The sequence below is a fragment of the Chamaea fasciata genome, unplaced genomic scaffold (assembly GCF_029207755.1).
Source record: "Chamaea fasciata isolate MVZ Bird 193981 ecotype frontalis unplaced genomic scaffold, bChaFas1.0.hap1 SCAF_13, whole genome shotgun sequence".
Taxonomy (NCBI): domain Eukaryota; kingdom Metazoa; phylum Chordata; class Aves; order Passeriformes; family Sylviidae; genus Chamaea; species Chamaea fasciata.
This window is the reverse complement of record NW_027094098.1, coordinates 14,629,587-14,643,199: the sequence shown is the minus strand read 5'-3', so window position 1 is coordinate 14,643,199 and position 13,613 is coordinate 14,629,587. Positions and strand designations below refer to the sequence as shown.

General features: G+C 41.6%; 1 protein-coding gene across 28 annotated transcripts in view; it reads left to right on the top strand.

The window, feature by feature from the left end:
- Positions 1-13,613, top strand: part of MAGI1 (membrane associated guanylate kinase, WW and PDZ domain containing 1) — a 342,718-nt gene that overhangs the window by 270,283 nt on the left and 58,822 nt on the right. For 15 of the 28 annotated variants that reach the window (XM_066195787.1, XM_066195794.1, XM_066195792.1 and 12 more), the window contains exons 6-9: positions 2,800-2,882; positions 5,670-5,708; positions 10,114-10,171; positions 13,185-13,273. In XM_066195787.1, the coding sequence (XP_066051884.1) occupies positions 2,800-2,882; positions 5,670-5,708; positions 10,114-10,171; positions 13,185-13,273 (269 nt within the window). The remainder of the gene's footprint in view (positions 1-2,799; positions 2,883-5,669; positions 5,709-10,113; positions 10,172-13,184; positions 13,274-13,613) is intronic. The other 13 variants (XM_066195799.1, XM_066195796.1, XM_066195795.1 and 10 more) reach the window with 2 other exon arrangements.

Genomic DNA, 13,613 nt, shown 5'->3' with positions numbered 1-13,613 from the left:
AGATAATAGTCTCAAATTATACTTGTCTAAATTTATTGAGGTAGGAGTAACTTATAAAATAGGACCTGTTAGTGTAAGAGATGTCTTGCACAGAGTTTAGCTAGACATTAACAGTCAATTAGCCTTTGAAACTCAAACCCTTAGCTGCCAAGTAGAAGCGGAGTTGAGGAATTGATTTTGGATTTGATGGTCTGTTTAATGCAGTTGTGGAAACTCTACCAGAAGCCAATGCCCAGTTACTGCAGAAGAACTTCCTCTGCTAATTAGCCCTCTCTCCTGCAGGGAGTTATGCTGTATCAGGGTGTGAGTGCGGCAGTCCTGCCTCATCATCAGGAGAGGAGACTTTTGGACAGGGCCAGGGAAAGGTCCAAGAGCAAGTTATCCCTTGGCTGCAGTGGCAAGGGAATACAGGAGAGAAGATTGCCAGAAGATCTGAGGTGCTGGGATGACTGAGGGCACTGCAGCAGCCCTTCTTCACCTGGGAGAGGGCTGCTCTAAAAAAGGCCATTTTCCAGGGCACTCTCTATTACCTGAAGAGGCACCAGCAGTCCCTGAGTGTAAGACAAGGTCGAGAAGGCAGAATGCAAATTCTCATCAGATGAAACCAAGATGTGTACATTACCCTGAGCACGGCTTTCTGCCCCTCGCTGTGTCCTCAGGGTGCCTCGTTATTTGATGTACTCTCTGGCCTTTATACACAGAACAGCCTAATAGCCCATTCAGCCTGCTATTTTCCTCCTTGGAAGAGGACAGATGATGAGTAGTAAATGCTGCCCAAGCAGTTGGTTGCTCATCTTTCTGACCCCACAGGGGCCCCTGCTGTCCTTTCTTACAGGTGCTTCCATCGGGGGTTCTGCTGCCACTACCGATTTCCCCAAACCCACCCCCATGACTGCTGTGTCTGTGTTCTCTGAACAATGCAGGACTGTAGCACTTCTAAGTAATTCGCCAGGAAAAATCATGTATGTGTTGGGAAAACACAGTCTGCACACATAGGCCTGTGTGATGTGAAGCTCTGGTAACAGCACCCACTCCCTCCCTGCAGTGCAGTTTGAGGATGCGTTTACATGGAGCTGATTTTGGCCATGAACCTGTTGGTGTGGATGCAGCACTGAATGACTGCAGTTCTATTTATTCTGAGGACACCCTAAGCCTAGAAGCCATTTAGTTTGTTTTGTATCAGATTACGAAATTGGACTAATGAGCAGTGTGGACCCAAGCCGGCTCAGCTGTCTGTTCCAGCCTCTGTGGTGCTTTGGGTATCAGTCAGGGTGCTGAAGGGAGCAGCATGAGCTTCTTGCACAGAACCAGTGTAGGTCCAGTGGGGCCAGGGCTGTGTGTCAGATAACCAATCCTGATGTAGCCGGAGCAATTTGGTTCTTGAGAGACGTTTCTCTGGTGCTTTAATTGGGATTCTCATTACACAGCATATCCCCGTCCTCTGTTATCTGTGCATGTTACAGGTCTAACACAATCCTTTCTGCCTCAGAGTGTGATCTGAGAGGTGTTTAGCTGAATTTTCCGTGCCTCAGCAAACTACTCTGTTGTGAGCCTTTGGTTAGAGAGTACAAAATTGCCAGAAATATGCAAATATTCTCTTGCTCTCTTCCCACCGCCCTCTTTCTCAGCTAGACTGCAGACTTGCTTATAAATAAGGTGGCAAACCCCCCCTGCTTTATTTTTGTTAATTTTCCTGACTTGCTGAATTTCTGCCATTCAGTTTTCCAGGTGCTGATTAATTGCTCTGAAACACATACAAGGATTAAACACGTTTGCTCATCCTGCCTTGGGAGGGCTGGGTAGTAGGATGTGTAAAACAAGGACCTCTTATTTACCCACTCCGATCCTGAGAGCAGGGCTGGCCCCTTTCCTTCCAGTACAATACAAGTTTGCTGGCTGGTTGTTAGTTCCTCAGGGATCGTGGCCCTCATTACAGAGCCCTCATGAGACTGTTGGGAGGCTCAGGTTCAGTTTGTAAACCTCTTTGAGATCTTGAAGGAGAAGTAAATAGCATTACTATGGTATTGAAACTTAAAACTGTTAAGTAGTGTTAAAGGCTAAGCTAGATAAGAGATACCTCAGGGACTGGAGGGATATCTTAGCAGGTTGTGTCTACAATGACACCAGGTTGTAGAAGAATATTACCAGATTGCCTGCTTATGCAAATGAAATTGTGGGAGAAAATAACTTCTAGAAAAATGTGTTTTAAGCCTGTTTACTATGCAATCTTCACCGCTGGGACTGGCATCATGAGGCTGTCAGGGGACTTGTGGAAAGGAAGAGTTGAAAGTAAAGCTGTTCAACTTCCATCAAAGGCTTAGACAGAACATTTTTATTTGTGTAATTATAAAGTTTTCAAACAAAGCCATTTTTGACTAATGCTTGGGTCAACTCTAGACATGTCAAAGGTCTTTTGTAGGAACAAAGCTCACTGCATAGTTTAGTGAGGCGTGTGTCTCACCTCTGCCTTTAGCTCAGAGACAGCTCTTGGAATTAAAAACAAGCCACCAAAGGCAAAAATTTGGAAATAAATATTATAATCCTGCAGCATTCACGTGCCTCTTTCCAGTCAGGACTGCTGATTTGCATACTTTCACTTGTTACCTTTGTGTTTTCAATGCCAAAGTTCTTGTGATTTGGTCGACTAGTTTGCACAACATCAAATTGTAGTGCTGTTTCTTTGAATCAAAAGTATGCCTTCAGGTCTGTTGAATAATAAAGAGGATATACACTTTATTGTCACGGATACTTCAACTCTGCTTTATTAACAAAGGTCATATTTCCATTTTTGGTTTCCAGCCATAACACAAAAACAACATCTTGGCTAGATCCACGGTGCCTGAACAAACAGCAGAAGCCTCTAGAAGAATGTGAAGATGATGGTAAGAGACTGAAAATAGTGGCATAATACTGTGTTTGGTCCATTCCTAGGTGACTTTTTTCCTTTTACTTCTCTCTTTCTAATAACTAGTATTCAGAAAGATTTTGAAAAATTTAAAAAAGATTTATTAGCAAGAAAATCGCTGTGTAAGTAAAGCAGCCATTGAGGTGCCAGATCATTTAATAAAAATCAAGGAGGTGCTACAAGTAAGAGGCCTCTGTTTTTGCAAAGGCATTTGAAAAGTCACTGATGCTAAACAAGACTCAAAGCTGTCTGACATGTTTGCTTCTTGTATCGCTGTGTGGGAGGGAGTGACTGAGTCTCTGCGTGCTCCGCTGTGTTCCGCTTCAACCGCCTTCTTCACATGGATTGGAAGAGTTATGTTGTTATTTCCTTGTTTGAGCAGAAATAACTCAATTGCTTCACTTCTTCTGGTAAATTCCGACAGTCTGCGCGGTGTTGTGATTGCTGGAACAAATTCCATTTCAAAGTGTAGCTTTCTGACACTGAAAAATTGCACTAAGATTTGGTATTCCTTGAGATGTTGGAAATGCAAGCCACTGTCTGATTTAGAGCAGCCAAATGCAGGACTGTTAATGCAGGCCCTTCCTGGCCTCCTTTAGGAGATGCTGGAAGAAAAAAACACGTTATGGAAATAACTTCAATGTTTGGGAAAACCTGTGAGGGAATTTTGGTCTACTGATCAAGAAAGGTGATGGTATTGAAATACATAATCTTGGCTAATACAGTACTGTCATGGTAGACACTTCTTAAAAATGGTAGGGCTTTCTTCATCAGTGTTGATGCTGTCCATGTAAAGACAGTTTTCAAAATATGGTGAACCTCCTGCTGGTGTCAGTTATCTTAGTAAAAATCACAATTTTATTTCAGAAAAGTCAATCCCTTTCCATTGTTAGGTTCAACTCTGGCCTCCAGAACTGCTGTTAGTTGTTTTTACGCATGTAGTTTTTCAACCTCTCCTCTCTTTCCCCTGTGAGATTTTGCAGGGTGTGAGAATTTACCTCTGTAGTCTAGGCTGCTGTGAGGAAGCAGGTCACCAACTTCCCAGTGCACAGTGCAGGATGCCATCAAACCACAGGGATGTGCCAGGCGAGGAGCAGCCAGTACCTCAAGGCCACAGAGAGTGCCTGAGCTCCTCTGTTACACAGTTTTAAGTCTCCTTGCAGAAGGGAAAGTCTTTCTCTTGTCCTCTTAGCAATTATAAAGCAAACATTGGAATAATTTGTTTAATTTGGAATAGAAACATACAGCTGGTATTATTGTATTTCATAGAGTTCATAATTTTAGAGAGCAGTGGCATCTTTGTTTATCAACTCCTTAAAATCAGCTAATTTCATCTTCCCACGCACTCCTTCACTTCATTCACCAAGTTGCTCATTAATGGATATTTTTAACATTCAATAGTTAAACCAGTTGCTTCATAGTTACAGCAGAGCTCAGCATTGCTTTGCTTGGCTGCTCTAATCTTGCTTAGCACGTAAGAATAATTATGTTTCAAATAACAAAGAGGAGAGAAGGTTAGTTTTGCTTCATCTTAGAAGCTGGACGTTTTTTGGCAAGGGTCAGTCACTGTTGTGTGTCATTCCATAAGTCAGTGGGATGACTCCTCTGTTTTGTTTGGTGTGTGTGCATGTGAGTTGCCAGGCTCATCCCACCCTCTTTGTGGATTTTATAAATGTTAGATATTGTTTCAGATTTGTTTGGGTGCAGTTGCCTTGTGCTTTTCCTTCATCAGGATATGTGTGCCAACAAAGTTTTTGTTTGTTTCCCATTGTTTAGGCTATCAAAGGAAATTGCAATTTGTATTTCAAACTAATGGTCCCAAACAACTGTTTTGATAGAATATTTTACAGAGGTCATGGAAGTGGTTTTTTGGGTGTCCAAATGTTGCAACCCTACATCTTCTTGTTGCTTCTGTCATTCATTTATGTGGCTTAAACTTTGCTGTATTGGGTCCAAGATTGTTTTTACCATCTTTGTTCTGGTTTTGTCACCATCCTTCATTTTCAGACTGCATTATTATTATTTATAGGCCAAGCAATACTTTAATCATCTGTGTCACTGTTAACTTATGAATATGGAGCAGATAATGATAAATGGAGCAACAGCGAATATTGATGGCTTTGTGTCTTTGAAAAATTATGTGATCTTTGTCCCAGGTGCCCTGCTAAAACTGGTGCATTCCTGTCTATCCCTCTCCAGTGCATCTGGACTGTGGGTCTGTGCCTCCAGTTAAACAAGGCACTTCACTTCATGACTATCTTAAATTATCTGAGTAGGACAGTGAAGTCTGTTGGACCTTGTGTGCACATAAAATTAGGTGCTTTCTTGAAAACCTTGCTACATTAGTCCTTATTCAGGTGCAAGGTTTTGCTCTCAGATGTCTTCATTAATATCCAGGTCTGCCCTTCTGATAGATCCATGTGTTTGTAGAACAGATTGAGAAGGTCAGACCGTACGGATCTGAGGGAGAATCCTCACTACAGCGAGCACATCACAATTTCATGACTTTGCCATATCAAACCATGTCATGGAAGGAGTCCATTGGTGCAGATGTTTTGAGAGTACAAGAACCAATTCTTTCATTATTTGCATCAGATCCATCAATATTCTGATCACTGGAGTGTGATAAATGGGTAGCTTGGGCTCGGTGTGTAGAAAATTAGTGCTGGTTCTGCTGTTTGCTCTAGGGAATTTCTTGCTTGGGGCTGGTATCTGAAATTTTCTTTTAATTTTTTCTGTCTCATTTACTGCTCTTCCCTTGGAGAAGAAGGGGTGCACACGGAGGAACTGGACAGTGAACTAGGTAAATCATCCATCTCTCATTTTGGTATTTGACTTCAACTGCACTGTTTTGAGCCTTTAATTACTTACTTTCTCCTTTGTATCATTGTGCATCTTTCAGGTTTTGGTTTTTTTTTTTTAATTTCAACAAGAATAATTTATCAGCAAAACTTCCCCAGCACACAAAGCATTTATCTTTCCCTAGCTTCAGATGTGCAGTGTTTTACTTACTGATTCAGAGTTTGAAGAAAGCTAGAGAGCCCCAGTCTTACAAAGTTGTTTTGAAGCTGCTTCCTCCCGGACTCTGCAGAAGTTGGGGTCTTTTCCTTTTGCATCTCTGGCTTCTGGTAATTCTTATAGATGCCAGAGATAAAATGAAGTAGCTCATGATGCTTTTTCACTGGGGCCCAAGACATTTCCCAGACAATAGAAGCTGAGTGTGATTCAGAAAGTTTTAAGTATTACATCAGACGCTTCAGCTGAGCTTATGAATGAAACAGCTTAAAATTTTCCCTCAGTCAGTGATTTTATAAACAGATGATTTTCAATGATGTGGTACACTTTTATTTGCTGCATCTCTTTGTGAAGGATGCTGTCTTGATATCTAATCTCAGCAGTGCTCATTGTGTTTATACTGATGGCAGAGGTAGTTGTTATTTCTGTTCAGCTATGCTCTAGTGCACTCGCGGAGCTGAAAGGATAAGAGGTTGCATAGGATTTTATTTCGACTAGGACTATTATTGCTTTTAAAAAGGACTGTAGTTACAGTTCATAGTTCTGCATACTGGAGGAATTGTATTACCAGAGAATTAAGCTCTGGTTTCTGTAATGACTTGCAAGTAAGTGTATTCTGCTCCCTGCTTCTGTGTGATGGATACGGCATCAGCAGCTGGCAGTGGACTTTGAACACTGCTCCACGAATGCTTCTTCTGAATAATATGCCTGCAATAATATGCCCAACTTCTTATAGAGCAAGAATTTGAAAGAAATGACAATTTAAAGAAGAATGCAGTCTCTTTAGTGGTCCATGAGTGTTTTGTGCAGCTTGTACAAATGATCAGCAGCAGACCAAGTAGCATCAGAAGTAGGTGGTTGCACATCTACGACCTGCAAAGGGTTCTCGTGAAGGTCTGCACAACCAGTGTTTAAAAATGAGAGGGAGGTTCTAAAAAGCAAATTTAGAGGCAGTATTAAACAGAAATTACCCTTCTTTTAGTCTGCTGTCAGGAACTCATGCAAGATCAGAGCTGAAAAATAGATGCAGGAACAGTCATTAATTGATAAGCCTGACCCTGGATCTGCAGGCACTTACATACACAGGTGTTCTGCTCAGACATCACGAGATGTTCCCTTTGTTTCAATGCAGATAAGTTTTATGGAGCTCACAACCCATCAATACGCTGTTGAGATGTGCAAATGCTGCAGTGTAATGAAAGACATTTTCAAATTGCTCAATTGTTTACAGCAACATTAGGGAGGGGCCATGAAAACTTAGTATAGTTATGGTAACTCAGGTTAGGAAAAAGTGGTTGGCAACAGCTGTTTAGCACCTTAACTTATCAATAGTTTCTGTTCTAAGTATAAGAAGATTAAGACTTGAGGCATTTTCCCAACTTACTCTTTCCCAAAGAGCTGTGGAGTAATAGGTCACTGCATTTTAACAGAAGGTTGCTCTTTACACACAAAAATTTAACCTATAAAGCAGAATTTGACATGGCTTGGACTGACCATCCTGCCTTCACAGAGAGCAGTAAGAGCTGAGTGTGCTGAGTTCCTCTCCAGCTCCTTCGCAGTAGTGCATGGCTGCAGCTGAAATACCTGGTGGCTAGAGAAGTAATTTTTTAGGAATCCATCCAGCCCCTCTATATGTAGGGCAGGATACTAGAGCATCTCAACAGGAATCCATGTACTTATCCAAGGCTTAAAATCGTGAGATTAGATATTTGTCCATTGAATTTACCCACCTGCTGATAAATGCCCTGAGACTGCATTGGTGCTGCGTGGATGTACCAAAATAAAAACCATATGGCTCACTCAGGCTCCTAATGATGCAAAATTTTTTTTGATGTTTTTATCTTTGTGATAAAATCTAATGCTCTGGGTCATCTTCAGTTTGGCAGGAGAGATAGAGAAAGGAGATGAATAATTTAAAGCAGCTAAGAAGCTAGACTGCAGCATGGCTATGGAGAATATTGCCTTTTATTTTAGAGAACTTCTGGAAGCTTGTGGGAGTCGAAAAGCACATCTACATAATCAACAAGAAATGTGTTAAAAGCTGCAGTTTTGTATATTGTTATATCTGAGAACATGGAGATTTGTTCCTTAAAAAAAGCTGCAGAGATAATAAAGATTTTGGCACAGTGCCATTTTTGGGGTTAGGAATGTGCTGGTGTTCTGATCTTTTGTGAAAATACTTTAAAAGGGAAGAAAAAAAATTTAATATCAAAATCTTTTTTGAGCAGAAGAAAAAAATGATTTTTTTTTTGCTTAAACTTTAAAAATAAAATAGCACTTAGTCCGAAACAGACAAAAGATATTCAGCATGAAGGCTGGAGGAACTCATTTAAAGGCATTTGTGCATCACTTCTCCTTTCCCTCATTGACTCTTTATTTTTCTTTCACCCCAGCTTGATCACTTTACCATTCTACTTTCACCACAGAGCAACAAACTAAATGGCTGCAACAGCTTGTGATTTTCCCAACTGCGTGCTAGGTCTTAATTGAATCACACTGAAACTCTTGGAGCCAGTCCCATGGTGTTCTCACCTTCTGGGACTCCTCTGCAAACCTGAGAGTTCCCTTCGCATAAAGATTTTCAAGATTGGCCTCTAGCTTTCTGACTTACTCAGATAAACTTGCAGGCTGTAAAGGAATATCTAATTCTGAAGCGTTCGATCTGCTGATAAAATCATGGAGATTTTTCATGCCCAGAAGTTAGCATTGGCTTGCATTTAATGGCTTATGTCTCAAGGAATCCAAAGGTGTTAAACACAATGAGGATAAAACAGTATAAGAATGGAAAACCTACCTTTTTATCTGCAAATAAGGGATGTGGAGCAAAACCCGTGAAAATTGATCTGATCTCCAGGCAATTCTGAACACAAACATAAACTTGGAGTAATTAGTCCATGTGTGTTTGTGTATAGATTCTGTTCCTTTCCAGTCTTGAGATATTTCTATCTTTATGGCAACATTATTCTAATTAATGGGGCATTGTTCATTGTATTGGCTCAACAATTGATGCCATTAATGGAAATAAATCTCTGCATTTGATAATGAACAAACATAGATTGCTGTCAGTGCTGACAAATTTCATGTTAAATTTTTACAAATTATTTTGCATGGGGTATTTGAACTTGTGTTATCCAATAATGTTTTTTTTTTTCTATATTTAAATGAATGTGCAGAGTTGGTGGGACCACATGTGCACAGTCTATAGTGTGGTGGAGCCTTTCTCTGAGTTGTTTCACAGTATTACACAAACACACCACTCTGTATTGTTAATAAGATGATATTTTGCTACCCCCAGCCAATGGGAACATTGTGTTTAAACGAGTAGCACAAGGATCAGGCCCTTAAGTAACACATACAGCTTTAATAACCCTCAGTTGGATGCTGAAGTGATTGCATTACATTCACTAATTATAGTTAAAGTACTATCTGCAGTCTAGAAAATCAACAGGAACAAAAGCGGATCCATTTTAAAATGTTAATTTCATCTTTAGAACTGGTGTTTTTTTGTCAATTATGGTAATGAAAGGAAGGAAGTCTCTGCTCCATGTGACTATGGCAGCGTTGTGCAATGAAATGCACCTGTGTGCCAGCCCCTCTTGGGTGGGTTGCATACGTTGGCATACATGTTAAATCCATCTTGTCCTGGTTTTGTGTTGGGCTCAAGGCTGAGCAATGCAAATCTCAAAGAAAGGAGTAAAATAATCCTCTTTTCTGCACTGGTGAGCATAAATGGCTTGGCCCTGGTACAGGAGATGGAAGTGGTCTCTGGCAATGGGCTACAATTTTTTGCCATAGTCTCACCCACCTTCATGGGTTGGTGCTAAAATGCCCTGGCCTTTCCTGCATCAATTTCCCCTGCAGTGCTCCATCCAGGGCCACTGGCCATGGTCGAGAAACCAGGGGGGTACTTCCCAGACAGGAAATTTATTGAGCATTTTCTCATTTAATGCAAAGAGCAATCAAAAATTGACTGGTATGGGCATCTTCCCAGTGATGCACCGACCCAGCCCAGGGGGCACGGGCTGGGATCTTGGTGTCGTGCTGTGCCAGCCCTTCAAAGGAGGCTGTGATCAATCTGAAAAGTGTCCAGAGCAAGGTCTGACCCACTGATGAGCTTTGCACATTGGGCAGAACAGCTGCCTGTCAGAAAAAACCTGTCTTGGAAGCTTCACTAATGCTTTTTCTATTTCCAGAGTTGCCTGCTGGTTGGGAGAAAATTGAGGATCCCGTATATGGTGTCTACTATGTAGAGTAAGTGCTGCTTCCTGTTTTGGTGTGGCTGTCGGGGTGAGGAGGCCTCCCCTGCACGCCACTCTGTGCTTTCCTGGTAACAGCTCAGACCAAGGAGGAGGAGAGGACCTTGGCCCATTACCGGCTGGGGGATTGTTATAGGGTGTCTCGGTTTGGAAAGGCCGGTGTCTGCCAGGGAAAGCTGGAGCTTCCCTTGGAATGGAGAATGTAAACCCCCTCCCTCCAAATTATTATTATTATTTTGCAATTAAGGGGCTTTCAGGCAAAGATATGGGAATAGGAATAACAGCTCTTTACTAGGAATATTAAAAATACAAATGTAGTAGTACAAAAAAATCCAAGCAAACAAAAAAAATCCTAGAAACACTGAATATAAGTCAGAATACAACCTGACACCCTGTTGGTCAGGGTGGTGGGAGCAATCCAAAAAAATCATCCTGGAGTAACAGATGTGGTTCTGTTGGAGTAGAGCTGATCCTGTAGAAAGGGTTCAGTGGTGGTGAGATGGGTCCAGTCTTCCTCTGGAATCCAGTGGAAAACTGGCTGCCTTGGTGTTCTGAATTACAGGTTTTATGCAGGTAGAAATGCTTAGCTCCTTCTGCTGGGTGGAGCATCTCACCATGGGTTGATGTAATTTTATCATCCATGCAGTGGGCCTTAACGGCCCATTAACAGCAGATATCTCCCTGGAGGGAGGATGGGTTGTGGAAGAGATAAGAACATTTCTCCACCTGATTTTAACAGCTGGCCCATTGACGGAAGGCACCTGCCCCCTCCCCCCTGGAGTGATGAGGAATGGGTTATACAAGAGATAAACAAAACAATCCCCTCCCCAACTGTTTTCAACAGAAGGAAAATAAAATACACACTTCTGGTTACATATTGCAACCCAGGACATGGGGTCTGGGAGAGGGCAGCACTGTCTAGCCATTCCCCATCCACCCCAGAGTGGGGCTGGGCTCAGGGGAGACAGGAGTGCCCTAGGAGGGGGTTGAGCTCAAGGAAGACAGGAGCAGTCCAGGATTGGGATGTGCAGGAGCTCCAGCACCTCACAAAATGCTTCTATCCAAGAAACATTAATGAGTGTGCAATTAACTGAGTTCAATCACCTTTGTGCAGTGCTGTGGTCACAAAATGACTGTGCAAAGCAATCCTCCAGCCAGTTGTGTCAGAAGACACCCAAAGAGGAATGGAGAAAATGGTGTGACCAAACAGCCATGGCAGAGGCTCTTCCATCAGGCCGTGTGGCTGTGAATAGAATTGCAGATTTAATGGGACTCTCTGTGGAATTAGAGCAGCTTCTCCTTTATCAACATGTCAGATTGCTCCTTTGGGAAACCAGAGATTGGAGTTTTGTTTCATCACTGACCCCATAAAATGAATTTTTAATTATGTGTATACTCCTGTCTAGTAGGATGGCTTATGATAGCCCTCAGAATAGACATGGAATACAGTTTCTGTCTGCTTTGGCTCGTTTCTGACCCTACCATCTGTGCCTAGGGAAACAAGGTTAGCAAACTGTGTAATTAAGGCTTGACATTTATTTACCAAAGACATCAAGAATATTTTTCGGCTATTAAATGCCATGCCAAGAGATCTTTACAGGATATTGTCCTGTCACTTTATATACACATGCCCGTTAGTTTTGTGGCACTCCTTACTGATCGAATTAAATCAAAAAGTAACTGCAATAAGACATAATTTTATTTTACTTGCTGTCTCTAAGCTAGCCAAGATGGTTATAATTTTAGCGTTTGTCCCTTCAAATCAGGCACTCTGTTATTACATAATAGTTTTTATGGAGAGACAATTGTATCATGAAAAATTTTATATCATTTTTAAAGTAGTTATCATTTTTTCTTGGCTCTCCGAAGATATCTTGAAATGGGAAATCTTTTTCAGTGAATGAGTTAGAACTCACTAGCTTGTTTTTTATTTTGTAAGTTGAATATTTTTTCTAGTGATTTAATATTGATCTTTAGCAGAAAAAATTCTGAACATAAATCCCTGGAGTGCTTTTGTCACAATTACTTGAAAATGTGGTTGGTTTTCATGTGGGTTTTTTAATAAAGGAATACTGGATAGGAAACAATATAATAGCAAGTTCTTAATGGTAAACTTTGCTTTGCATACAAAGATAAGCTTTTAGGTAATACATTTTTCTGAGGTCTGCCTGTTCCTCTGCTGTAACAAAATCACTACTGAAAATGGCTCTTGAATGGTTGATGAGCTATTCAGGGAGTCCCAGCCCTGCCCCTGCCACCCCAGCATCTGTGGCTGCTGTTCATCACTTGGTTTAATAAAATGGTTAATTCTCTGTTGTGTGCATGCCTTGTCTGCCATGATGGGGCTGGGCTGATTTCTTTTTTCTTTTCCTGGAACTGGCACAAAGTATTGGCTCTCAACATCTCATAGTGCTCAAAAGCTGCCTGAGGAAAGCAGCTGAAATTCCACTAAATGCTGGTTTCCACTGGGAGTATTTGCTGGTGGCTGATTCTGGGTAGATTTTGATCCATTTGGAGCCCAGCTCATAGCATGCATCCCTGCAGATATTTTTAAGACACCCTGTGTGCATTGATCAGATCACTGACAGATGCTGGGGTTTGGTTTGTTTAGTTTTGTTTTCTTTTGTTTTCTTTTGTTTTTAACTTGGGTGAGCCAGGAAATGACTTCACTTCTGGGAGTCTGATTAAAGCAGGGATGTCTTTTAAAATGCAATCAGACAGTATGCCTTTCCTGCTTTAATCTCATTTTTCACAGATAGATCACTACTTTAAGGTATTTGAAGGAATTAGCCATCCCTACTTGAGACATCATATCAATACCAGAATCTGCTTGTTTTTCTAAATACTCTTTTTGGGACAACAGGATGAGCCTTTCTCCACACCCAATGCTATTGGGTTTGTTTGGTATTTTAGTCCTTTCCTCAGAAAGAGGGATTTCAATGCCTGGCCCTCATTCCTGCTTGTTGCACAGAGGGTTTCCCTGATTCATGGCTCTCTTCCATCTCCAGCCACATCAACCGGAAGACACAGTATGAAAACCCAGTTCTTGAAGCAAAGAGGAAGAAGCAGCTCGAGCAACAGCAGCAGCCTCCAGAAGGTTGGCACCCTTGAGGGGGTGGTGGGTGGGCTATTCATGGGAAATGTCCTCCCTGGCCCTGGCAGCACCGTGCCAGTGTGTTTGTCCTTCCCTCTGTGGCCTCAGTGTGTAAAGGGAAAGTGATGTGCGTAGGAAAGGCTCTGTTTGTCCTTCACAGAAGATGCAGCAGAGGAGGAAATCTAAACCGTGTCACTGAAACTGTAGAAGGTTTCAATCTTAAACAGGAGAGATTTTTTTTTTCCTTTATATGTCCTTTGTTTCTGGAAAGTTTCTGGACTTCCCAGAGACAGCTAAAACACGTTTTCCTCTTCAATCTGCTCCATCAAGTTAGTCCCTGTAG